At 41.6% G+C, this 27,105-nt stretch overlaps 1 protein-coding gene across 2 annotated transcripts in view; it reads right to left on the bottom strand.

Moving 5' to 3' along the window:
• Positions 1–27,105, bottom strand: part of PRKG1 (protein kinase cGMP-dependent 1) — a 944,545-nt gene that overhangs the window by 553,821 nt on the left and 363,619 nt on the right. For both annotated transcript variants that reach the window (XM_065407822.1, XM_065407820.1), the window contains exon 3: positions 13,408–13,521. In XM_065407822.1, the coding sequence (XP_065263894.1) occupies positions 13,408–13,521 (114 nt within the window). The remainder of the gene's footprint in view (positions 1–13,407; positions 13,522–27,105) is intronic.

Genomic DNA, 27,105 nt, shown 5'->3' with positions numbered 1-27,105 from the left:
TCATAGTTCCTAAATGTCCATGGGAGCCACTGACTGCTGCACTACACTGAAAGCCATCATTTGCCAACATTCCAGATTTGCTGGCTCCTGGTGCCAGCTCCTGAAATCTGTCCATCTGAAAACAAGACAAAGCATCAGCTATGCCATTATCATGGGCACGTTTTTGCAAAATAAACATTTGTATTACAAATCCCCGCACCAACTTCAAAACCCTGAGTAGTCTGGAGGACTGGCAACTAATAACATGTACCACTGCCATGTTGTCACACCAGAAACCAGGGCTTTGGAGCTGTGCTCCGGCTCCGCTCCAGCTCCAGGCAAAAACCTGCAGCTCCACTGCTCTGGAGCTGCTCCGTGCTCCAGCTCCGGGCTCTGCTCCAAAGCCCTGCCAGAAACACATTCTTTTGTTAGAAAACTGTGTTCCCCAAATCATCACTGACACCTAGAATGGGAAAATATTCCAGGAATGTTGTATTCTTCACTTTCCCTTTCTGTATGCCGGTGGAGGGCCATTTCTGAGCACGCCACCTGCCTTGGTAAAATACCCCCAAACCCACTCCACTTGAAGCATCAAGGCAGATTCAAAGATCCACCTGAAGCATCCATTCCTCCCTTCACAATGACACTCCATTTAAATGGCCCAGAAACTATTTCCACATCCCAAATCCACCTTCATCTCTTTAGTAACTCTTATAAAATCATGGGGCCAAAATATTCCTGTGGTGGCCACTAAAAGCCAGGTGCAGAATGCAAGTCCCGGGGCCACCACCTGACAAGCAAAGTTAAGATGCCCTATTGTAGATTGCAGCTCGTGGAGTTTAACTTTCTTGATCGTTCTTCACCTGTTAATCAAGCTCAGTAGCTCCCCAAAGCTTATCCTGAGGGAGTCAAAACATACTCGCCGGTGCATCCAGATCAATCCCCAGGTAGGTCAGCTTAGTGGAGGATCCCGTTATTTTAAACTTCACAAGAGATACCCCCAATTTATCAGACAGAGCCTGGAAGGTATCAGTCAGGTTAGCACACTTGTCTGAATAAACAAAAAGTCATCTATGTAGAGCACTTCCTGCTGCAAACCAGATCCCCGCACCGCTGCACAGTGGAGCATTGTTCTCAATTTTTCAAATGCCAGATACAATAGTGAACATTTCATGGGCTTAGATTTTTTCCAAATAATACAATCCTTTGGAAAACATACTCATAAAGGTGAAACTCGGAAAGATCCACCAGAAGCAATTGAAAAGCAGACTTGATATCACACTACACCATCAGTGCCCCTCAGCACAAGACCTAACCTTGCACACAGCCTCATCAGTGGAGGAATAGCAAATGGAACATTCGGCCGGGGTCTATTCCATTGTTAACTGAGCTGCCCTGTGGGTATGGAGGTGATGCATCAAGCGATATTTGCCTAGGGCTTTCTTAGGGACCAAGCCTAGGGGAAAAGCCCACAATTTCTTTATAGGTAAATGACAGAATGGCCTTCCCACTCTATTAGCCTTTAATTCTTGTGCAATCTTTTTCATTACAATATGACCTAATCCCACTGAGAACTTATTTTTGGACATTACATGGCTTCTTTTCCCCCATTCAGGGGATCCTAAACCCTGAAGTAAATCTGGCCCATAAATATGCCCCGTCTATTTTATTAGGATAATCCTAAGGGAGAACCCTTAACACTTCCAGTTTAATCAGAGATAGAGCTTTTGTCTAGTGCCCCACTTTCAGCTCGCCCTCTCCTCAACCCTGTACTCAGGGACCTGTGGGGAGCACCCAACTTCTCCCCCAGTCTGTTACCATACTGTGCCCCCCCTCGACTCCTATAGCAATGTCAAGCTGTTTTGCCCCCAAGGCACATTTGTCTAAATGTCTAAATTTGCAGATGCTCTGAAAACATGTGCCTTTGTCAAATGCCCACCAACTGTCATTATGTGCCTCGGGCATCTGCTGGCTTCCTGTGGAATGAACAGGCCACTGCTAGTGTGACCATCGTGCCCTCATGGTGTCATCCACTCTAACCACAGTGTAGGATACGATATGTCCCACCAAATCCAGTTTGCATTGCAGCCCGCAACCTAAACTGTTCATCATAATTAAACCAAGCTACGCCCCTAAATGTATCATATCACTGCTTGATTATTGCTGGGCTTCTGTCTGAGTATGCCTCTGCACTAACACCTGCATAGATTAAAAAGGCAGTTTCCCAATTTTCCCAAGTGCTAGTCACCCTGGGCCGCTTGGGTAATTCATTACCTGGCTCACTCTCCATCAGTACCTCCCTGTGTAACAGTGATAAAAATCTTATCTTTAGTAGCATCATAAAGGTGAACTCCCATTGGGTCAGACACCTCAGCATAAAACTCCTTACAAACTACCACGGAGCTGTCTGTGCCTTGCTGCCTCCAGCTACCTATGGGGCAGTGATTTTATTTCACAAATTCACATTCCCTATCAAGGTGTGATTTGTATGTTGCTCAGCCATCTTCTGCACCATAGGGACACCTACCCCATGGTGAGGGGTCTGCCCAACCTGACAATAGCCTGGTCCCAAACTCTGGCCCATTCTGGTTGTCTCTGACTACCTCCTCCTGATTCCTTATCAATGGAGCTTCTTCAACAACTGGATGTTAGCCTGCAGCAGCTGTGTAATGCCAGTTGCCTCTGTAGAGGATGTTCCTACCCTAGTCATTACAGACCCACGTAGGACACCAGTTCCCTCCATTAGCCTAATGGCTGGGTCTGTTACCCTGCTTGTTTCATTGTCCCCTGACCTGCAAGGAGGGGATAAATGGCTATTATTCCCTCTCCCATTTAGAGCAGTGAGTAAGGGTCCTGAGCTCCACCCCAGTCCCCCATACCATCACAAGTTGCCACACTGGAGTTACCATAACTTTCACAATCACATGCCTCCCCTGCCCCATAATTATCCCTTGGATGCAGATCCATTCTTCCCCCCGCCATGCACAATCCACCTCTCCTGCTTGAACCCTGCTGTCCTGCAACCACCCCCAGTTTGATCACAGGCACCCGTCAGCTGTGCCTCTCACAATGTTCCTCCCCTGTCCTGATGGTAGCTCATTCACCTCTGGACTCTGTGCAACCCACAAACCTTGTAATGCTGCTGATACAACCTCTGAAGCAACAGCAGGCACAACTTGAATCAATTCTTGGATGCACTCCCCTCCACGCACCACAACGTCTAATATAGTTAGTTCAGCAGTAGGACAGTTTTCCTCTTGAATACCCAAGCTACTCCCCAAGAGAGTGGCATCTCCTGGTGGGGAGACAGACCACGCTGTGACCTGCTATCACTGGTACCGAGCCCTGCCCCTTGTCCATGCAGATTCCAGGGCTCCGCAGCCCCCAAACCCGGGGTTTCCAGAGCCCCACTTTGTCCATCTCATGCTGGGTTTGGGAATTCCTCCCCCTTCCCATATCTTCTAACCCCTCAGCTGCAGCCACACCACAGCAGAGGGATTAGAAGAGGAGGGAAGGGGGAACAGACCCAGTGACCGGTCTGTTTTGAATTCCATATGGAACCATGTAGGTGAGATACTGCAGTTGCTGAGTTGCTCATAATTTGAGAACATCTCTTTCCCCCCTTTTTATACACTGACATTTCTTTTCCCTCGCTGTTATTTATCTCTGTATTTGCAGCGGTTAATTCTGATTCAGTCCACTAGCTGGAGACAAGTTCCAGTTTAAAAGTTTGAAAACTATGGTGAAAATAAAGAAAACTTGAGATGAACAAGAACTGTACAGTGTGTTTAGGAATGCAGCCATCTGCAGTAAAAGTTTGGAAATGCTAGAGTTGTACTGAGATCATGTCATGATGCATTGCCCTGATACTCTATTCACTGATTTGAGTGCTGAAATCCAAGGCTACAAATTGACATCATGCTTATAAAATGTTCTAACCACGTTGAAAGGATACAAGTTTAAACAAAGGCCAACATTTCTGAGAGGCTTAATCACAATCGGAACCAAATCCAACTATTTTCACAGTCACTCAGTTCTGTGTCTTTATCTCCATTTCCAAATAAATAATAATAATAATAATAATAATAATAAAAAAAAAGATTAGGCTAGTGCTTATATTCTTGATTGGTTTCAGCAACTTTAAGTTAATGTTGTATTAGCAGAGACATATTAAACTATTGTAGAACTTAAAATGTTGTCACATTTATGTAAGAGAGAAAAATGAAAACCTCTAGAACAGTTTTATGTATGTGTGTGCAACACTCATGGCCTGTCAGCCCTGGAGACTGAAGTTATTACTTGCCCCCACAACTGTTTCTGCACATCAACAGCACAAGGGCAAGTTTATTCACTCCAATATTCCAAAATGCTTCAACCTTGCTAATTAGTTCCACTTATTAAAGTGATTTTTTAAAATTTACCTATAAACTAAGTACTGTATTCTCACTTACCCATCATGAAGCATGTAGAGGGCCACTTGTCCTTTTATAATGCAAAATGTATTGAGGCCTGATCTTGATTGCAGGCTTTGCAATGTTTTATTCTTTGACAAATGTAAGTAATACTTAATAGGCTTTAACCAAGTATCTGAATACACCTCTACCCCGATATAACGCGACCCGATATAACACGAATTCGGATATAACACGGTATATAACACGGGGGGGGGGGGGGGTTTGTGCACTCCGGTGGATCAAAGCAAGTTCGATATAACGCGGTTTCACCTATAACGCGGTAAGATTTTTTGGCTCCTGAGGACAGTGTTATAGTGAGGTAGAGATGTACCTAGAATGCATTGCTATTTTTCTTACAGCAATTTGATTGTTTCAATGAGCTCTGAATAAACTTTCCACAGTAAGTTTATATAACACACACAGTAAAAGACAACTTTCCATCACTAAGGCTTTCAAATGGTTCTTACCCTGAGTAGCTGTATTTGTTTTCATAGACAACTGGAAGTCTGTTATCTTAGTTTTCTCAGCAAATTATCACTGGTACCAAACTCTTTGTCAATATAATGCCTTTCTCTGTAAATGTAACTGGCTATTATGCTGGAGATGGATATCCAGAGGGCTCAATAAACAGTAGTTCAAGAAAACTCCAACTTATCCAAGCTTACAGCAAAACAGGAAAATTGCTCCCCTTGCTCTGCAATGTAGAGGTGATTTTTGTACAACTAGTTTTGCTGATAGGCATAAAAACTGGAGCAACTATTATTCTTCTGTTTGTGGAGAGGCATTTTTAGTTCTAACAAAGAGACTTGCATAACTTATCATTTAATGTCTTTAGTTTGTGCTTCTCTATTTTATCCGTAATTTAAAGTTCTTAAACATATGGATCTCAGTTCAGGCTAAGCATAGCCCCACTGAATTCAGCATGTTTTGGGTTCATGAAGGGGCAAGGGAATTTGTTTTGTTTTGTTTTGTTTTGTTTTTAGAATTATGCCTACTGCGAAAAGTGTAATTTGGACACAGAGGACATCTCTTAAATACACACAACATCTTTCTTTTGTGCATTGATAATCTATTCCATTCTTAACACTATTTTGTTCTCAGAATTTACTTGAGTTTTAGCGCTATTGGGATTAGTCTTTAAGAGTCATAACAGCCATTGCACATTGTTAATGTGAAACAAATTTTCATTTGCTAAACAAGTCTATTCCTTTATCAAATATTAATTTTTTAAAAAAGCTTAATTGTACATACAAGTTGACTTTTTCACTTCGACTCACTACCTACTGCCTCATTGTTAATGTTTCCTCATAAATACAGTCAATTTCAATTTTTATATTATCGATCTCTGTCTATCTCTCGCTCTCTCTTCCTGCTTCCTTCTTTCTGATTTGATTCTTCCAGTGGCAAATAAGGCTCTGTTTACAGAGGAATAAGCAGAACAAAGTTTTCCTTTACTTAGTTCCCTATCAGGATGCAGAAAAAGTTCCTAATTAGCAGGGTTTTATCTATTAACCTCATTTTTTCTCCAGGGTGGTGGAAGAAGTATGACAGTGCAGGATCACTCTTCCTCATTACACTTAGAGATAACTGCATTTATAATTAATTGTTTTCTCGGTCAGTCACCTGGAATGCATGCTGTTTCAGTTTCTTATTTAGAAGCATCTATATCATAAAATATTATGCTTGTATAATCTGTGAATTAGTATGCTGAATTAGAAGTAAAATACCTACTCTGGCTTTTCCTTTTATCCCAACCTAATAGTATTTTTCTAAGATGTTTAGGTTTCCCCACTTTTTGAACTGAGATCTCATTCAGCAAGTAGATTTTAATTTTTCACTTTCAAAAAATATTTGTTGCTGTTAAATTTTGCATTAGCAAAATGTCACATATTCCAGCATATTTGTTTGTAGGTCTTATAGGCCATGATCCAAATAACTTAATAAAAAAGTCTACTCTGTTGAATTGACAAAGGGGGAAGTCAGTGTCTTTCTTACATACAGTCCATCCCTCTCAAGGACACTACCTTCCAAGGTTCATGACTCTGTAATAGGGGAGTGGATTGTTCTTTGTTGTCCTTCCAACTGGTTTTCTGGGTGGCTTTGTATTATGTAGCTCAGCATGTGACTGAGTTCGGAGCGACTGGGCTGAATGTGTAGCCAAGATGTGTCTATACCAGGAGTCTTTCCACATGACTTTCCCAGAATCCCTTTCATTCAAACCACATTCTTCTGCTCAGGCCCAGATTAACCGATGTGCACTTGGTGTTCTTACACACTGTCCCTATCTCAGGAGGCCCTGGTGACTCGAGGGGGACGAGGGGGGGTTGGAGGGAGGAGCAGCCAGGCCAAACCACTGTGTTGGTTTGCAACACTGCTCACTCAAGTTCAGGCCAGCCACTCCTCCACATGATGGGGGCAGTCATGCCAAACCTGAGTAGCTTAGGGCCATGCGAGTGCAGGATTGGTGCTGGGAGCAAGTGGAGCCACCCTAGCCTGGGGCAGGAGTGGAACTCTGAGCAAAGTAGGTGCAGATAAGTGTGGATGAGTTGGTGGGGGCTGAGAATGAGTTGTTCATGGCCTATGGGGTGAATGGGGAGTGTTGGAGGGCTGTAGGGTGAGGGGATGGTGAGCAGGGTGTATGTCAGGGCAGATGGGATGTGCATGTGGGCTGTTAGGATAAGTGGGTGCTGGTGCAGGGTTGGTGCATGGGGAGGGTCATTTCCATAATGCACTAGACCCCAAAATTCTTTAATCCAGGCCTGCTTCTGCTAATAGCTGCATATGTTACTGGTATTGGAAGAGCAATGGAATACCTCTTTAAACAACAACTGAATTTTGACTTCTGGCTTTGTTCCAAAACTTAGCTGATGAACAGTGTTCAGAGATGCTTAAATGTACAAGCACTTAGTAGTTCTTTGCCTCATACAACAATTTAGCTTATAAGGTTAGGTGCAAAGGGAAGCCACTACCTACTGTTCAGGAGTAGGCAGAAATAGCTTGGAGGAAGTAGGGCTTTAAAAGGAGGTAAAGAAAACAGCATTGTAATAGTCTCTGGTCCAGTCAGAAATCCAAAGTCATGAAGCAAGTACAGCATGGATAGCGCAAGCTACGGCACCAATTTGCTTTCTCCTGATTTGGCAAGCTACTTTTGGAGATTAGTAGGATTATTCATACCTACCAATAACATACCCAGTCTTCATCCTCTGTTGGATCTGCCAGCAAGATTACTGATTAGTGTCAGTTGCAATGGTGTTTTTGTGGTGCAGACACCTGTCCACCAGTTCATTTTGAACAGTCTCTACGGGACAAGACCTCTTAGTCACTATCTCCATCTATCAAATTTGAGCCAGCAATTCTGGATTGAAAGATTAAGAATCCTATTGCTATCTTGCTCCTTAGAATACATTTATTTGGCATAAGTATTGTAGCTACAAATAAAACAAAAAAATCCACATTTGCTATTTAGAATACTAATAGAATACTAAAATGCTCTTTTTAGAACTATACCTGCAAACAACGTAGTCTCTCAGTGTCCTGAAACTACAGTTTTAACTGTTACCATTTTAAGAAGATAAAGTAGTTTCCTGTATAGATGATGCAGTAATAATTTGGGATATATAGGTGATCAGATGTCTATCTGTGGAAAATGTTGCTCCATGCAGAGGATTAAAGTGACTACCAAATATAGAGCTGACAATAATTTATCTGTAGAGCATATCTGCAGAAACTAAAGACCGGGGCTGTTTTCTCTTTATTCTGGCATACTACTAGGATCAGGTTGGTAAATTCAACATGAGTTCTCATGATTTCAGGGAACAAGGGGAGAAGGTAAACACTGTTGAAGTTCAGTCCTTTCTGCTATGTTTCTACTTTCAGCTGTCTGCAGCTTCAAGTTTTGTATTTTGGCCTTCAAAGAACTTGGAGTGAAACACATACAAGAACAGTAATCAGTTTTGCTTTAGAGGTATTTGTGGTGAAAGTGAAATCATGGGCTAGTGCAGTACTTGAGAAAAAACATGATAACGACACACCTGGAGACATATAAAGCAGACTCTCCACATCCTCTTTTTGCTCTAGTATTTGGAAACCAAAAGAAAAACTTCAAAGTTACGAGCCTAAAATTAGGCTTCCAAAATCATATTTAGGTATCTAAATAAATGGCCAGATTTTCAAAAATGCCAAGCACTCAGCAGCACCCACTGAGGTCAATAGGAGCTGTTGGGTGTCAACACTTCAATCTGGCCACTAATTTAGGCACTTACGTATGGATATAGGAGCTTAAGTTTACACTCCTATTTTAAATTTTTTGGCATCATCATTTCCTTCTCTTTAGGAAGAGTTTATGGTATCATTGCCTCCTCACCTAATTTCTAACTTAAATTTTGCACTGTAGGTTGTGAAAACAAATGATTTTTTCCCCAATAAAACGGTCTAATTTGTCTAACATCTAATTTGGCAACGACTAAGCACAAACTTCTTATTACACAGATCCCAAACATTGTACCTATGTCTCATAGTTTTACTGTTCCATAGACCATCAGGCTCATGCTTCTAAGAAAGTGTTTAAAAATGCGTGCTAGTCGTGAGCTTTAATAAAGGTCATCCAATGAATTCTGGACTGTTTAAATTGCTCTGCAATGGCATGAGTTTCCTGCAGCTGCAACTCCTGTCATGCTGATGTGAGGTGGCACTTACTAGATGAAGTACCAGTCTGGCACTCTCAATTCAGAGTACACATGCTGGTTTCTCTGAATGATCAGCTATCACCCCTTTCTAAAACCTTCGATAATTTATCCTGGGTGGCATGCTTAGCTTACCTTGATGACATCTAACGAGCTGAGCTGTTCTCTTGGGGCAGAATATGAATGATCGGTTCATGCATGATGGGTTAGAAGCATTCATCAGACAGCTTGGAAATTGGTAATACTGAGCACAGCTTCATGACTTCAGACTTCATGAGGGAACTGAATAACCAGTCAGGAATGATCAGGAAATCTCATCAGCATCCTGCTTAGGACTATTTTCCCAGTGAATCACATCTTCATTCAAGCTGATGTTTACTTAGCAGCATTGATTAGGTGTTTCTAGTGGTGTCATACAGGGACTGGTTCTTAGCCTTATGTTATTTAATATTTTTATTAATGAACTAGAAGAAAACAAAACCATTAATGATAAATTTTGCAGATGGCACAAAGATTGGGGGAATAGTAAATAATAAAGAGGACAGGTCTCTGATATAGGGCTTTCTAGGTTGCTCAGTAACCTGGATGCAAGCGAACAATGTGTGTTTTTATATCGTTAAATAAAGTCATACATCTCAAAACAAAATGTAGGTTTGCAGGATGGTGGAACTCTGTCACAGAAAACAGTGGCTCTGAAAAGGACTTGGGGCTCATGGTGGATAATCAGTTGAACATGAACTCACAGTGTAAATCCATAGCCAAAAGAGCTAATGCAATCCTTGGATGTATAAATAGAAGAATCTTGAGACGGAGGTTATATTACTTCTGTATTTGGCACTGGCATGACCTCTAATGGAATACTGTGTCCAGTTCTGATGCCCACAATTCAAGAAGGATGATGATAGATTGGAGAGGTTTCAAAGAAGAGCCACAAGAATGATTAAAGGAATAGAAAATATGCATTATTGTGATAAACAAGTTGAGCTGCTTGAGTCTATCTAAACAAAGAAAAGGTTAAGGGGTGGCTTGATCACAGACCTACATAAGGAACAAAAAATCTGAGCATAGAGGGCCCTTCATTCCACCACACTAAGGTATAGCAAGTTCCAGTGGCTGAAAATTGAAGCTAGACTAATTCAGACTAAAAGTAAAGAGTAAAATTTTAACAATGAGGATAGCTAGCCATTGGAACAGCTTATCAAGCATTGTGATAAACATTTTCACTAATGTCAAGTATCAGAGGGGTAGCCGTGTTAGTCTGAATCAGTAAAAAGCAACAGAGGGTCCTGTGGCACCTTTAAGACTAACAGAAGTATTGGGAGCATAAGCTTTCGTGGGTAAGAACCTCACTTCTTCAGATGTCTTGCATCTGAAGAAGTGAGGTTCTTACCCATGAAAGCTTATGCTCCCAATACTTCTGTTAGTCTTAAAGGTGCCACAGGACCCTCTGTTGCTATTTCCACTAATGGAGAATATAAATGGCTGTTTTTTCCCCCCAAAAGATACGCTATAATACATGCAGGAATTCATTCAAGGAAGTCCTATCACCTGTGGTATACAGGAGGTCAGACTAGATGATCATAGTAGTCTCATCTGGCTTTATAATTTAATCTGGGCCAAGACAAGACAAAATGACAGACCTCTTCTATGAGAACACCTTCTATCTAGCTAGGAGATCAGCAGATTTTCGGTTGTTGCTGAAGGAATGCCCAGATTTAGTTGTCAGAGACTTGAACATTTTCATCACAATTTCTTTCTTGAATATCACAAGTCAAGTTTCTTTTAAATGGAAGTGATGAAAAAAAAAGAATTGCATTCACCAGCTGATCACAGGAGACTTAAATCTGTTTATTTCCCTATTTTAACCAGCTGTGGAACACCTTTCATCAGTAAGACAGCTCATTCATCACATTCATGTGTGAGTGTGTTCAAAGTGTTGTACCTCTTATTAAAATTTGCTTTTACAAACTTTATAAGTAGTTATTTCTGGTATGGTTAGGATTGCCAAATTTAATCTGTTCATGGTTAAGTTTGAGGTCCTGGATAGGAGGACGAGGAGAGGCCTGGGGACAGTGGTTTACTACAGAATGTTTTTCTTTTAACTTTTTTTCATAGAAGACAAAATATGTCCCTTGGTATATTTTATAATCACCATCAGTAAAACCAGATGAATGTTTACTTTTATCACAGTTATTCAGTCAACCTACTTTCTCAAATAAAGAATTAGCAGCTTACTCTCCAAGGTGCTTGTTTCAGCTGAATCATTCCCTTCAGACTTATCATTCTTACTAGTACTTGACTTTCTAGAGTTTTAACAAGTACGTTTACTAATTGTTTAGACACAGAAAAAATAAAAAACCCACAGATGTTTTAATAAGATTGTCAGCGGCTATTGTTATAATTTAAGTTTATTAGTCAATAATGTCTCCTAAAATGTTCTATGCACCTCAAAAGCGTGGATATATACATGTAGGTCTAGCCAAAATGGCTCCAAAAAAGTCAAATGGTGACCTCACGTCACTAGACTTGAAAGGATATAGAGTTGATTATAGTCATGACTGCCACTCACTTACTAGTGCAATAATGAGAGAGAGAAATTGCATTAAAGTCACTTGTTAGCATTCTAAATGAGATTACATTCACAACAGCTGCCTACAGAAGAAGGTGCATAATTACTACCATTTTAACATGCCAGTGGGAAAGCAAGAGAATGCCTAATAATAATGCTTCCTATTTCTTTCTTAAGGAAAAGGTCTTTCAAGATCAGAAAGGGCTGTCAGTGTATTTTACCATCCCTGGTTCTGAATGTGTGAACATAAGTCTGAATGACCTCCTGTAATCTCATTTTACATGACAGGTTTTTTTTTTTTAAATCTCATGTATGAGGTAAAAATTTCCCTCACACCTCTCAACACATTTTTGCACAGCATGTTCCTAGAACACATTGTTTAGAGAGGAACAATGGAATATGGCAACTGTATTTAACATGGGGATGAGCACCATCCATCTGTTTGTCAGCTTGTGTTGCAAAAAAAAGGACTTTTAGAATCAGGGGCATTCCAATATGCATTAACCAGCTATTTCATAGAGTTGAAATTGACCTGCCAAAAAAATATGTATCTCCAATTCTTATAGAGTTCTTTCTGAAGGCTAAACCTGTAAGCTACTGGACATTTTCTTATCTGGTGCAACCATATTTGAAGTTCTAGCATCCTCCTCATATAATACGTCACCATGGAGTGGGGAAAATAAAGACAGGGACTTACCATTCTGCACCCATCCCCATACCAAAGCTCCCTTTGGCTCCACACTGTGGTGTATTGGCTGAGAATGTGCACAGGAGGTTTGGAGTGCAATGGGAGACTACGGAGATACTAAATCCTATGGCAACCTTAGAAAGAAAACGGCCCACATTTTCAAGACCTGAGGTCATGTGGTATGATGATCTCAGTCTTTGCCATCTTCACTATCAAACTTCTGATCCTTGGGGCCCCCACTTAACCCTCAGAATGTAGCAAGAGAAGGCACTGAATTAGCCACAGGCTGCTCTCTTGGATGAGCTAACATAAGTCACAACACAAATGTGGGATGTTTCTACTAGAACAAAGTCAGAGCTGAATGTCCTGCACAAGTGAGACATTTTCTTCCTGTCTTCTTCAAATCCATAAAAAAGACTTAAATTAACACATAAAACAAGCAGCTACATCAGGAGTTCAGCCCAAACAAATGACATCACTGTCAGTGAAGCTCCTTGTCTGACTTTCCTAGCAGAAGTAGAAAGTGAAACAGTTTGGAATGATAAAGTAGATGATGCCAAAACAGTTTGCATCTATTAGCTGCCACCAGTCTTTCCAACATACAGAAGAGGGGTCGTTCATTGTACTTCGGTGATAACTGGGTTACTGAAGTTCCTTTTGTTTAATATGGGAAAATATTCTCTTGTTTTCATGAGTTTAAAGAGTTTGAGTGAGGGAAAATTTATTGCAGACACAACACAACTTAAGAAGGTAAAAACTTGGCTTTTCTTTTTTATAAAATCCTTCCAGCAAAGAAAACGTCAACTCTGCTGAAATGCAAAGAATGAAACACATTCCAGAGTACAACATATCCATGCTACAATATCCAAAACCAATTTGGAAAAAGGCAACTGAATTAATAAATCTGAAATATTTTAATAATGTTTTTCAATCAAGAACCCCCTATGAAACGGAGAACTGACCTAAGTGTAATCAAGCCAAGCATTAATAGCTGCGTAAATATTTTGAAGCTTTTAAATTCTAAAATTGTCTTACTTTTGACGGTTGCTGTCCGGGTGCAATTGTAAAGGATGGCTAGCTCCCCAAATACTTTGCCAGGTCCCATGGTACACAGTTTCACACCTTCTTTTGTCACTTCAACCTTTCCATCTGTGGGGGGAAAAATACCATTTTAAGTTGCAAGCTTCTTTCTCAGCTATGTTCTGAAAATTTGTTCTAGATATAATGTAATTGAGAGTACCAGAACCCTTTAATTCTAAAACTAATTTAAAAGTATGTTCCAGAAAGGGAATTATATCATCATAATCCTTGGAAACAATTATTTTATAAATAATGCTTATAAAGAGGTATTGATTATTGAAGTTTCTTAATGGAGACAAAAGCTTAATGGCACACTAGAACAACATGTAGTTTATTTTACTTAAGACTTTCAAGTGAAATTCTCTCAGATGTTTTGTATTAAAAATCAGGAGATTCAGGTTTAACATCACACATGAAAAACGTGTTAACTAATTCTGCTCTTTTTTAACAGAAAAAGTAATCCTTGGAAACATTCATCCATGAATAAGGCAGCTATTATCAAAAGAAAAATTACTTTGACTCATGGCCATTATTTAATTCACATCTTAGAGTATCTTTTCTTTCTCAGGCAAGTCTGCTTTATCTGCTTACCAACAGTACACATATAGTAGGACTATACAGGGTATTTAAAAGCAAGGGCTGCAGAGATAGAAAGGAGGTCAGTGCCAATTTATATTCTTCAACCAACTTCAGACAAAAGACTGCCAGAGGAGGAAAATGGAAAGAAACAGCCACACCACCTACTATAAGCATACTGATTTAAAAATAGTGTTGAAGTATGATTCATAAGGGACAACATGAAAAGTAAGTATAGTAAAATGCGGGGGGAATGCATGGTTATTATGCCCAGTGTTGCCATTTATAGTGAGACAAAAGATCACAAGAAAGGAAAACAAAACACCAGTGAATAATGAAGAAAAAAAGACCCAACCAACGAAAAAACCCAACCATCCCCCCCATCCCCCCACACCTTAACTATTGATCTCTTTCTGGAATAGGGTTCTACAAATGTAGCTTTCTTCCCCCCAATTCCATAGGCAAAAACCTTTCTACAGAATGTCTGCTGGCAAGAATTAGTGAAATTTCATATGCATCATGAAAATTCTGGTGCAACAGGCATGAGTGGCATCATGAACTATTATTTATATGAGAAGTACAGCCCATTCCCCCCACCTGGGGGGGGGGGAGCAAAACCAGCCATTAAAACACAGTTAAGTTTGCACGTGAATTTTATGGGAATCCATATATAGTACCCTTGCAAAAATATTATACAGTTTACAAAACTTCTAAACCTTTAAAAAAATAATCAGGAAATGATTATTGCCCAGATTTTGTGGTTAGTTCACTTAATCATCTCCCTGCCTTTGCGGGGGCCTCAGACATTGGTGCACCTTGCTCCCTCCTATTCTCTGCCTGTGGCACAAGATAGTCTAGTCTTCTATAGGTCATAATACTTTGGTCTAATTTTTGTTGTTGGGTTAAGTGCTCAGACGCTGGGTGGTGTTGGTGGCCTGTGATAGATAGATTATATATATATAGAGAGAGAGAGGAGGTCAGTCTAGATGATCTAGTGGTCCCTTCTGGCCTTAAACTCTATGAATGAATAGCCAATTCCTTATTGCCATACAACCCTTCATCACTCATGAATTACTGAATGAAATTCTCTGGCCTGTGTTTTGCAGAAGGTCAGACTAGATAGTCCCTTCTCACCTTAAAATCTATGAATCACTTCACAAAAATCTACACTGCCCATCTTTAATTTTGTCACCTAAAGTTACCGGAAAAAAATAGCAACTCAAAAATAAGTTAGATGTAAGAGATTATAAAATTTCACTTCATAATCAAAAAATCCAAATATTACCTCACTACAAACACCTATGCTAGTCGCTACACCATATAATTAATGTTAAAAAATTACCTGCCTGTAACGGTTGTTCTTCAAGATGTGATGCAGACATGTATTCTACTTAGGTGCGTGCATGCCTAGCACACTGGAGTCACAGAACTTTGCGGAGCAGTACCTGTAGGGGTGGCATTCACACCCTGCAGCCCTAGACTTCCCCTGGCCATGGAAAGGCAGTGCCACCCTGACCCCGAGTTTCTTCACACCAAACAAAGTCCTGACTCTGATGCGGAGGGGACTGAGGGTGGGTTGTAGAATACACATCTACATCACATCTTGAAGAACAACAGTTACAGGTAAGTAACACTTTTCTTCTTCAAGTAGATGCAGCCATTGAGGAAGCATAGCCTGAGCTACTTCATATACTGTCATGAGAGGAAATTATCCCTCTAGAGATAGTTTTTGTTTCATACGCAGACTGAATGAAGGGTCAATCAGTCTTTGCAGACTAAGGAGATGAGAAGAGGAAAGGTTTGTTCCTATCCAGATAAAAAAACAACATTGCCTGACATCCAATGTGTGAAGATGTGTTCCTCTAGGGTTGAATGCTGCTTAGGGAAGAACACTGGTAAATATAGTTTGGTTCAAGTGAAACTGGGAAACCATCCAGGGTGTCACTGTGGGGTTACTTTGTCGATAGAAAATTGCATGCAAGAAGGCTCCGCCATCAAAGCCTGTGACTCAACCTCTCTCTTTGTAAACATTATCACAAGGAAGGTAGTTTTCTGACACAGAAGGTAGACAGAAGAAGTTGTCAGAGGCTCAAACAGAGGTCCTATAAGAGCCGCTAAGACAATATTAAGGTCCCACAAAAGAACCATCTCTAACTGGTGGATGGAGACAAGTGACTCCTTTCAAAAACCTTACTGTAGTGCAGTTTGAAAAAACTGACTTCCCATGGATGGGCAGAGGAAACATCAAAATGATCTCCAGGTAGACTTTCAATGAACTAAGAGCAAGACCAGAAGCCTACAGATGTAATAGGTAGTCCAAAATGTCCTGGATGCAAGCTAGCTTTGGTTGGACTCCCTGGGCTAACAACCATATTGAGAACCACTTCCGCTTGGCTGAATAGGCTGCTGTGTTCGAGAGCACCCTATTATTAAGCAAGATTTGCCAGATTGAAACGATGTTCAGAAGCTCTTCCTCATCTAACCATGCAGCTTCTACACTGTGAGATTACAGAGAGCTGAATGCAAAACCTGACTGTGATAGTGAGTCAGGAAGTCGGGATAAAAGAGGAAGGGATATAGGAGCTGAATCAATAACATGAGGAGTTGGAGAACCAATGTTGCTCCATCATGGCTCAGGCAATGAAAAAGAGCTTGACATGGTCCAAGTTCAGCTTGAGAAATGCCAGTGGGATGATCAGAATGGGAGGGAAAACCAAACAGTAGTGCTGATTCTCAGCTCAAATAAAAAGCATCAGCCAAAAAACTGTCATCTCTCATGGGAAACAAGTCAATCATCAGGATTCCCCAAACTGTGAAAATGGTCCGCAGGACACAGGGCTTCAGAGACCACTATTGATTCAGGTAGAAATTTCTGCTGAGGTGAACCTCCAGGTGATTCCAAATCCCCAGTAAGTGATTAGCCAAGAGATAATGTTTTCCCTGAAGCAAGGAAGACAGTCCTGATTGCCTCTTGATGCAGCACATTGGAGTCTGCTCCCCCTAGTCTGTTCACATAATACACTACAGTGGTATTGTCGAAGAGTATGAAAACTAAATTCCTGCAGTGATCAAAGATCTGACAGGTATTCTAGATGGCAAGTAGCTCAAAGACCGGTTCTGACCACAGGCCTTGAACTGTCAGAGATCCCAGATTCGGTCCCCCACCTAGTAAGGAGGCATCGGTGACTATAGTCCTGGTCGGTGGGAACTGACTGAAAGGAATGCCCTCACATACATTGTCCTCAATTGTCTGTCACTGTAGGGAGTCCAGGACTGGCAGGGGGAGTTGGACCTACTGTCCAAGGGATGACGAATCAGACGATAGACTGTCTTCAGCCACATCTGAAGAAGATGCAGGCTCGCCTGGCATATTGGACTACTTGTGTGCACGCAGCCATATGGCCTACCAGCTTCAGGCATACCCAGCTGTGGTTTAGGGTTAAGACTGCAGCTCCAGACATAGGTGGCAAATCGCCTGGAATTGCTCGGTCAGTAGAAAGGCTCTTGAACTTAAGTTTAGCATGGTCACAATGAACTCAATTCTTTGAGTTGGAACCAATGCTGACTTCCCACTGTTTAGACCTAGATGATCAAGTAGGCATAGTGTGAAGTGAACATGACAGAGGACTTATTCTCTGGACTTTTCTCTCATCCAGATGAGGGAAGATATGAATTCCCTGCTGTTATCATAATCATACACTTGATAAAAACCCAGGAGGTGCAAGACAGACTGAAAGGCAGCGAATTGTCCTGCTAGTGCTGGCCAGCCATGATAAGCCTGAGTAACTGCCTGTAACACAGAAGGATTGCTACGTAGAAATAAGCATCCTGAAGGTCCAGGGCAGCAAACCAGTTGTTGTGATTTAAAGGTGGGGAGGATAGTTTCTACGGTGATGTATCTGATGCATTTGTTGAAATCACAGAGATCAAGGATAGTTCTCATCCCTACCTTGGGCTTCGGGATTAAGAAATACCAGGAGTAGGCCCCCCATTCCCAATGCTGAAGGGGGACCTTCTGTACAGCCCCAATATCACTAGAGACTGAACCTGCTTGAGGAGCAGAATCTTGTAAGAGGGGTCCCCGAAGGGGGATGGGGTAGGGCTAAGAGGAGGGATGGAAAGGAACTGTATGGCATAACCCAATCTGGTGGTGCTTAGGATCCAGGTTGTTCTTGGTAATTGAGTCCCAAGCACAGCAAAAATGAGCCAGCCAGTCCCCCAACAGGACAGAGAAGGTGACCACCCCTGGATAGCTGTCCAGGACACGAGTCAAAATGGGCCCTGGCTGAATGCCAGGGGATGAGGTGTGCATGTGTGTGGGGAGGGGGGGGGAAGCCAGCTGGTTAAACCCAAAACCAGAGGACCTTCTCCTCTGGGATCTGTGGCCCTTCCTGGAGTAGTCCCACTGCCTTACAGGAAGGGAGGACTGCCCAAAGAAATTCTGCAAGTGGTATTGCTGCTGTTGCTCCTATAGTGGTGTCTCTTCACAGCTGGAGTATATACTCCCAAAGAATGCAAAGTAGCTCAGGAGTCTTTAAAAGAGTGCAGTGTTTCATCTTTTTTTCTGAAAACAAAACTCGTCCATCAAAAAGTAAATCTTCAGTTGTCTGCTGCACTTTGGGAGCAATGCCTGAATACTGCAACAATGAGGTCCTTCTCATGGTCACAGCCAATTTCTTAATTCTGGCTGAGGCATCTGCCACATCCAGAACCCACTGCAATGAGGTCTTGGCCACCATACAAGCCATGTAAAATAAATTACCTAAACTCTTTGCTGAGGCTTCTGGCAACTTATCCACAAGTTTAGATATGGTCACCCAATTAACAAAGTCCTATTTATAGAGCAATACCTGCTGGTTCACAAAACTCATCTGCAGGGAAGAGGAGGTATAAATCAGGTCCTTCCTCTTGGACTTTTTGTCATTAGGTGTGGATTTATACCTTCCCTGCCATGCTCTGTCATTTTCTGCAGTTACCACCAGAGATTTAGGGGATGGGTGGGAGTAGAAATCCTCAAAACTCTTCATGGGGACAAAGTACCACTTCTCTGAACACTTCAGTGTGATTGGCAATGAGGCTGGAGTATTCCAGGGGGTCTTTCCAGGCTCCAAGAGACCCTCATTTATTTGGAGGCCTACTCCCTCCAGAGCTGAATAATTATTGGAGACTATCCAGCAGCTTATGTGTATTCTCCGGCAGGAATTCCATCTGGATGCCTCAGAAGGTCATGATATCCCTTAAAAGTCCTCAGACACCAGCAGAAAGACAGACACTGGCCCAGTAGAGTTGGAGAGGATGAAGATGCAGTTTGCTGTGCCAAAAATAGGTTCTTTTCTTGCACCACAGGATCCAGTCAGAATAGCCCTGGAGGTCCAGAGGGAACAGGCTCAGCAGTCGCTTGCAGCTGAGGTGGTTTGGAAGTGGGTGACAGTGTTGAGACCAATGATCTCACTCTAAAGCGAGTTAAAGGGTGGGACCTCAGGGACTGGGGAGCATCCCAAGGATTCCAAGGAGACCATTGGGCATAAAGGTAAGGCATTTGTGGCCAGTAGGCACTGAGCCAAGAGCCCCTGTCCCAACCAGAGCACAGATGCCAATATCAGTACTGATAGTGATCCAAGGGCAATATCTGGTGCCTATTGGGTGACAACAACCTGGATCTTGAGGAGTCCTGGAGGTTCTCTGCTGACAATGGGGGAACCAGCCCTGATGGGACAAACAAACGGTCAGACTCATCTGAAGCCCAAAACAGGGATGGCATCAATGTTGAGGAGGAATGAAGGATCAATACTGGCAATACTAAATGAGACTCCCAGCTGGTACTGGAAGATGTGCCAGCGCCGAGGCTAAGGGCAGTACCAAACTTGGTGAAGGGATCTGCCGCCAAGATAATGATGATTCTCAAGGATGCACCACCATCGAGGGGGGCCTTTGGTGCCGGGCATGGTTTGGGCCTCAACTCTACAATCTGAGCCCCTGGCACCCTGAGCTTGGCAGCTCTTTGATGAGGCCAGAAGGTGCCAAGGGTATAAAAGCGGATGAGATGGTAGGAGCCATGGTATCAGAGAACTTCTGAACAAGTTAAGAGTCCAGGACTGAGAGGCAAAGTGTCATGGCCAGGTCGTAGGTGGCCAGATTTAGTAGTCAAAGACCAGAGTCTGCAATCACAAGTCAGGAGTAGGAGTCAGATGGCAGGAGGTCAGAGTCAGGAGACAAACTGAAGGGTCAGAACCACAAATCAGATGCCAGGAAATCACGACAGGAGAGCAGGAAGCACAGGGCACAGAGTCCACAATAGAGTGGAGCCCAGTTATTCAGACAGTTACCTTTTCCTGCTGCTGGCTTAAGGAGGGCCAGCAGGCCAATAAGCTGCTCTGAGACTGGCAAAAATGACTTCAGCTGCAGACCCTCAAACTGGGCTGAGCTTCACAGGTCCCAGGTAGGCAAGCATCAGCAGGCTGCAAGATGGAGGGCTGAAGCATAGCAATGCAATGAGGTCTTGGACACTCAGAACCCTGCAGACCCAGGTTCAAGGCAGGTCTGATGCCTCCTGGTAAGTTGTCACTGTGGAAATAATTGGCGCTGGCATAATCGGTACCAGACTCAATGGACACCTCATGGCTGATAATGGAGTTGAGAGTATGGGCTCTCATTGATTTCCACACAATACCAGGAAGTGGTTGGACAGATCTGCTTCATCCTATGTGCCAGAGGGTGTACTGTGCCAGTCAGCACTCCTCTTAGTAAATGAGGAGGAGTCTTCCTGAGCCCTGAAATGGTCCTAATTTGTTTTATGGGACCTCTTTCTCGCCATCTTCTTTGGGGAAAACACCAGAGCCTAAATGTGGAGCAACAACATGTGCTGGATTTGAAGTCAACCGAAGATCAAAGGCCTTGGTGCCAAAGGAGGTCTCAGAGCCTGCTCAGGAATGTGCTGCTTCAGCCACAAGTATCTCACCATGAGTCCTCTTTGGGAATGACTTATAGATGGAGCACAGGGCTTTATTGCATTCTTCACTGAGATGAGAAGCACCTCATGTGGGGATCACTGGTGGGGATTGCCCTCCCCCTCCCCCAACGCACAATGCTTGAACCCTGGTGAGGGCATCACATAGGAAACCCAATTATTCTAATACTATATTAAACACTAAATTTTACATAAGGTACTAAGTACTATATACACGAGAAAAAAAAATTCTCAGAAAACAGACCGAAAGTGTAAGGTAAAAACACCACACAGAGTGAGAACTCTAGCCATGGGTGGTGAGAAAGAAATGAGGGGGTCGGGGTGGTACCGCCCTTATTGGGATATTGCTAGGCAACTCCAGTGAGCTCTGTGCACTGGCACATAAATGGAATACATGGCTGCATCTACTTAAAGATTACAAAGTCTACATACATTTACATAAACCTAAGCCACACTATAATAAACACATTTCAGAACAAGCACAACAATCATTCCAATACTATCCATATTATTATTCTGTTCTATCAACATATCACTCTACAAGAAAACATAGAACTCTGACATAACTTAATATACCATTTTCTTTCTAGATATTTAACAAATAGTGCAACAGTAAACATCAACCAAATATTTCTAGTATGGAATAAAATGTGTGCGTGCAGGGATTGATGTTAAGTTGGGGTGCACAGTATAAATTGAATGAGGTTTATAGTGAGCAATGAAGGGGGAATCTGTTCTTTTTCAGACTTTAATGTTTGGGTGATTTTTAAAGGTGTACAATTTTTGTACAAAAAAAATGTTATTTTGGATAATTGCTGTATTAGTTGGATTCCAATTAAATGTAATTTCCACCCAATGTTTTTAAAGCAAAGTTTTTTTATGTGAGAATAAATGCTTTTTTATTTCTATTATTTCAAATTATTTCTGTATTACGTACAGTAGATGGACATTTTCCAAGGCAGTGATACTGTTAGCCCATGCCTAACTTAAATCATGAGAGTAAACTCATTGACATCAATGGAACTACTCACATGTTTAAAGTTAGGCACTTGCTTAAGTACCCTACTGAATTGTTTTGTTTTTTGTTGCACCTAAGTTTAGTATTTAGAATTCATATTTGACTGTACTTAAACAGTAACAATACACAAACAAACGAGATATAATCAGCTGAGCACCTCTGCCAATTTTGACTTTACATGAATGTAACACTTTGTTGCTTACATTAAATCATAGGTCTCCACTGGGTCACATATGAGTCAAATGGCCATCTCAAACAAGCATATTCACACTCATGTGTGCACAGATTTGTGCGTTGATCACACGCACACACAACTTGAATATATCAACTTCTGGTCCACAGTTGAATACAATGGAGGCTGTGTTTAATGAAAAACCAGCATGCCCTTCATGATGCTTTTAAAAATTCAAGGAAAACTGTATAAAACACATCTATTCTTAAAGTGTTTGAGCATAAGATAGGCGCACGTAGTTCCTTTGTGTATATTTATGTAATAAATCCTTAAGCTACAAATCAGTCTTGCGGTTCCACTACTGTGCAATTGATAAGGTGGAACTCGTATCGAAATCTCAGAGCATATTTACTTCTGTGCTATTCAAATAAACTACAAGATGTAAAACTAAAACACATGTTGCAAGAAACAGCTTATCTCCATGAACTGTTTGAAATGGCAATATGTCAAAGAGAACTACAAAACTTCTAATGCATGGTAGCAGGGTACATGCAGGCAGTTACTGTGCAGCAAAAGGTAGAGAGCTGTACGTTTACTCCCTGGCTTCCCATGCACTGACAGACAGCGTAAACAAGCCCAAAGTAAAATTCAGCTTCATATTTGAGAAAAAGTATAGAAACGATCACCTTAAAAATCACAATTTGGGTCAGGTTATTCATTTAATCATGCATTTTACATGCTTTGTGCAGGTTGTATTAACAATGAGATACCAGCATTGAGTGTATATATTAAATAGGCGGCAAAAGATAAACTGTTACAGGTAGCTTTTGTTATTAGAGTCATTTGAATTAAGAAAAACAAAACAACTGTTGCATATCATTGTTTCTTGATAACAGACATTATGTAAAGGTGCAGCAGCCCTGAGGCTTGGCTTTGCTTTTAATGCACTTCTGACAGACTCCTGAAAGCAGCTGTTCTCTATAGGGAAGCACAAAAAGGAGGAAAAAAAAGGAGTAATGAATGATGGCATGGTGCCAGATTATGTATCTAGGATTATGTAGAAGGAAATTAAAGATCCAAACCGAGGCCAAGACAGAAAAAGCTTACACATGCTGTTCACATTTACCACATATTTTATTTATAGGTAAGCAATGAATTGACAAAAGCAGACTTTCCTTGTGATAACTCCTCCATGTATTGTACAGTAAATACCACAGAAAGCAGCATCAACCCCTAATCCACATTTTATTTGTCTCAGTTTCTCAAACAAATTGCTATGTGTCTTCCCTTTAGATTATAAAAACAGTTACATCTAATTTCATTTAAATTTGCTATCGTGCACTGAAGCCAGCCTGCCATTGCAGAGAAGAGCGGTTGCAGAGCAGAGCTTTAGAAGATTAAAAACAACCTGCCCAAAGGAGAAAAACAATGTTATATGTCCCTTTTGTAGAACAGCAGCTTAATGCTGGTAGAACTACTATGGATGGACTCACACTTCCTTCAAAAAAAGCTGCCTCAATCCCACACATGTAAGTAATCCTGGGTAGTAGAATAAACCTGCAATATTGAGACCAAATCTTTCACCATCACCACAAAAGAAACCCCAATCTATAATCAACAGCAGTCTCAAGCATCATCATCCATGTTATCAGCACACAACACAGTAGCAGCCACATAGGAGGGCTCTATGGAATTCTCTTGGGAAGCTATTTGCAAGTTACTTTGGATCAGTACAACATGGAGTGCACGATTTTTCAGTTCCTAACATAACAGCAGGAAATAAATTATATGTCAATGCTGTAAATGCGAAAGGGGAAATGAAAGTCTAAAGATACTGTGATACTCAAACCAGATATTAATACTTGCCACTGATTATGCCCTGTAAAGCATCCATTGCCAAATACCCAGTAAACAATGTGTTCATCAACATACATAATAACGAGGAATGAGTGGAAATGTTAGAATGAATAGTAGAATACATCAGAATGCATAGAAGACCAAGGGTGAAGTCTTAGGCTAACTGAAATGTGTGGGAGTCTTGCCACTGATTTCAAATGGGCCAGAATTTCACTCCTGGTATTCATTGTCTGTGCCTTAGGCATACAGCTTATGGAAATTTTTCATTTAACAACTGCATTAAAATCTTTATTCCGAGATGTATTTTATTCTAGTCTGTTGGAGTAGTTTGAGTCAATGTACAGTAAAAGCTTTGTTATCCGGCATGTTGAGAGAATGGGAGGGTGCTGGGTAGTCAAAAATACAGTTAACTAAGAGTAATACTTACCAATGAAGGGAGTGAGTTTGGATGCGGGATGGGGATCAGGGCTGGGGTGCGGGCTCTGGGAGGGAGTTGGGGTGCGGAAGGAGGCTCAGGTTAGGGGGTTGTGGCATGAGAGGGGTTTTTGGGTGCCGGATCTGGCCAGTACTCACCTTGAGCAGCTCCCTGCAACTGGAGATATGTCCCTAGGCGGAGATGCGGCCAGGTGGCTTAGGGCAGGTGGAGGCAGCGTATGGAACCCCCAAGGCTGTTCCACCACCTAGGAGCAGCAGGGACATGTCGCCACTTCTGGGGAGCCACATGGAGCCAGGTAGGGAGCCTGCCAGCCCCACGCCAACCAGACTTTTAATGGATATATGAAATGCTGGTTTCTAGAGCTTTCCGGGTGGTAAAGTGCCAGATAACACAGCTTTTACTGTACTGTTATCCCACCTGGTCAATTAATAGATGTCACAATTTCCAATGCTTCTCCAAAAAAATTCAGAATGTTGAAGCACATACTTGGTACAGCCTTGCAGAGTTTTGCAGGATTATTAGAGGATTTTGCAGGGTTTCTGCAGAGCTACAGCATGGATATTTCCGCAGAGTGCTCTGCAGAAAGGATGTTGACAAATATTTACAAAGTGAATGAGTTTGCCTGACTGTTTACAGCTCATAAATGGTTTTAGAGAAAATAAAGCCACCAATTTTTTTGTAGTAATGGTTAAAGAGATTACATCGTTTGAAAGCACTATAAATTCTGTCATACTGTCCAAGATGTCATCTCTTGCTTCACAAACCAGGTTATGTTTATAATCAACGTCAAATCCCATTTTTTATACTTAGAAATATACATCCAGATTCTGATCTTGGTAGCAGTGGTATATCAAGAGATTAGAACCTAGCCTTCTTATTTTACATTTTAGAATTCTCTGTGTGTATTCCACTTCTCTCTTCCCATTTGAAAACTATGAGTTTGATTCTAACTTATTAATATGTTTCTCCATATTATTAAAGGGGGAGTAGCAGAAGCTAGGGTTAGCTTGCCTAACAATTGCATCAAAAATAGTTTTTTTGAAAAGCTTGAAGTCTCTATGACTTGCAAAGGCCCTTGAAGTTTGGCAGGAAGATACTCCTAGGATCAAGACTTCATAAGTGCCAGTTCAGATTTGGACAAGTTACAAGCTATTGAAAACTGCTAACTCTGATTTGTTGTATCCATTGTACAGTTTGTTTGGGGCATATTCCCAACACCCTCCATCATTACAGAACATAGCATATGCATCACCATTGTTCCAACATTCTACGCAGAGTTCAAGCTCTGAATGGGACTTTTCTAGAGTCAGCATAACCCACTGAATCATCTGTCTGCACCTCAGCTTCCACTACAACTCTCCAAACAACTCCCACAGACCCAGGAGTTTTGATCAACATTCGTCTTCTTGTAGTAAGAGATTTGGTTCCACCACAAACAGCTCTGTTAGTCATTCAAGTCACAGATAGTCTTCACATTTTCCTTTTAGCACACATTCCCATTCTATTTTTCTACATCAAGCTTAGCTGGACAAGGTTACAGGTTCCATCCCCATTCCCGCTGTCACTTGGCTCTTCTCTGAGCACAGTAAGCTCCCTTTAGCCCTCAGACACTTCTTTTGGCCCAACCATGTATCATGGCTCCACCTGAGTGCTCACTGGTCCACTATGCTTCTCAGCTCTTTCTGCTCCCCGTAGCTCTCATTCCACTAGGATAGTTTGAGTCCTGGCAAGCCATCGCTCTAGCCCTACCACAAGAAAACCATCCTCTTCCCTCCCAGTCTCATCTCTGTGTAAACAGGCAGCCCATCTCATAGGAGGCTCCGCCTCCCTGATGCAGCCATATGACCCTGGGTCACCTAACTCAAGCACAAGCCGGAGTTTGGGGCCTTAACCCCTTTGCAACCTTAATATTTTTACAGTTTTCTCTTTTTGTATGTTGTGTATTCTCCAGGAAGGATATACTGTAATAATTATATAAGGTAAAAACATGACAGAGTTAGTCACAAGCCACAACACTATTCCGAGCTCTGCCACAGAGTTCCCTTGTGACCTTAACTTCTTTATAACTCAGTTTCCGCACCTATAAAGTAGAGGTACCACTGTTCTACCTTAGGGTAATGTGAGGACTACTAGACAATTGTTGCAAAGTACTTTGAAATCTTTAGTTGGAAGGCACTACTGGTTTAAAAACTAATGGTGCAATATGGCCCCAATTGATTTTTGGGAATCCCACAACCATCTTCACTATTCTGTTATTTAATTAGCCTTTTCTATCAATATGCAAGATGGAGAGTTGCCTTTTAGGGGCTGATTTAAAAAAAAAAAAAGGATAATGGAGGAGGTAATGAATGAGTAATTGCCTTATGCATTAGAATTCAGAAGCAGAGCCAAGAGAAATTGACCAATTTTGCTTCATGGGTGGTGGGAATGACAAAATTTAGCACTATTAGTTTGTTTTGTATAGGTTTGTACCAACTACATTCCACTATGAGTTTCAAGTAGAAACTGTAGAGTTCAGCATAAAAATCAAAGGCTTCCTGAAATCTCTGGGAAGGCAGCAACTTGCTCAAAACAGGTTCAGGTTCATAACAAAATAAAAAGCCAGTGACTTACGAAAATTTCACACA

This window comes from Emys orbicularis, chromosome 7 (genome assembly GCF_028017835.1).
Source record: "Emys orbicularis isolate rEmyOrb1 chromosome 7, rEmyOrb1.hap1, whole genome shotgun sequence".
Taxonomy (NCBI): domain Eukaryota; kingdom Metazoa; phylum Chordata; order Testudines; family Emydidae; genus Emys; species Emys orbicularis.
The sequence above is the reverse complement of the archived record's forward strand: the minus strand, read 5'-3'. Positions and strand labels throughout refer to the sequence as shown.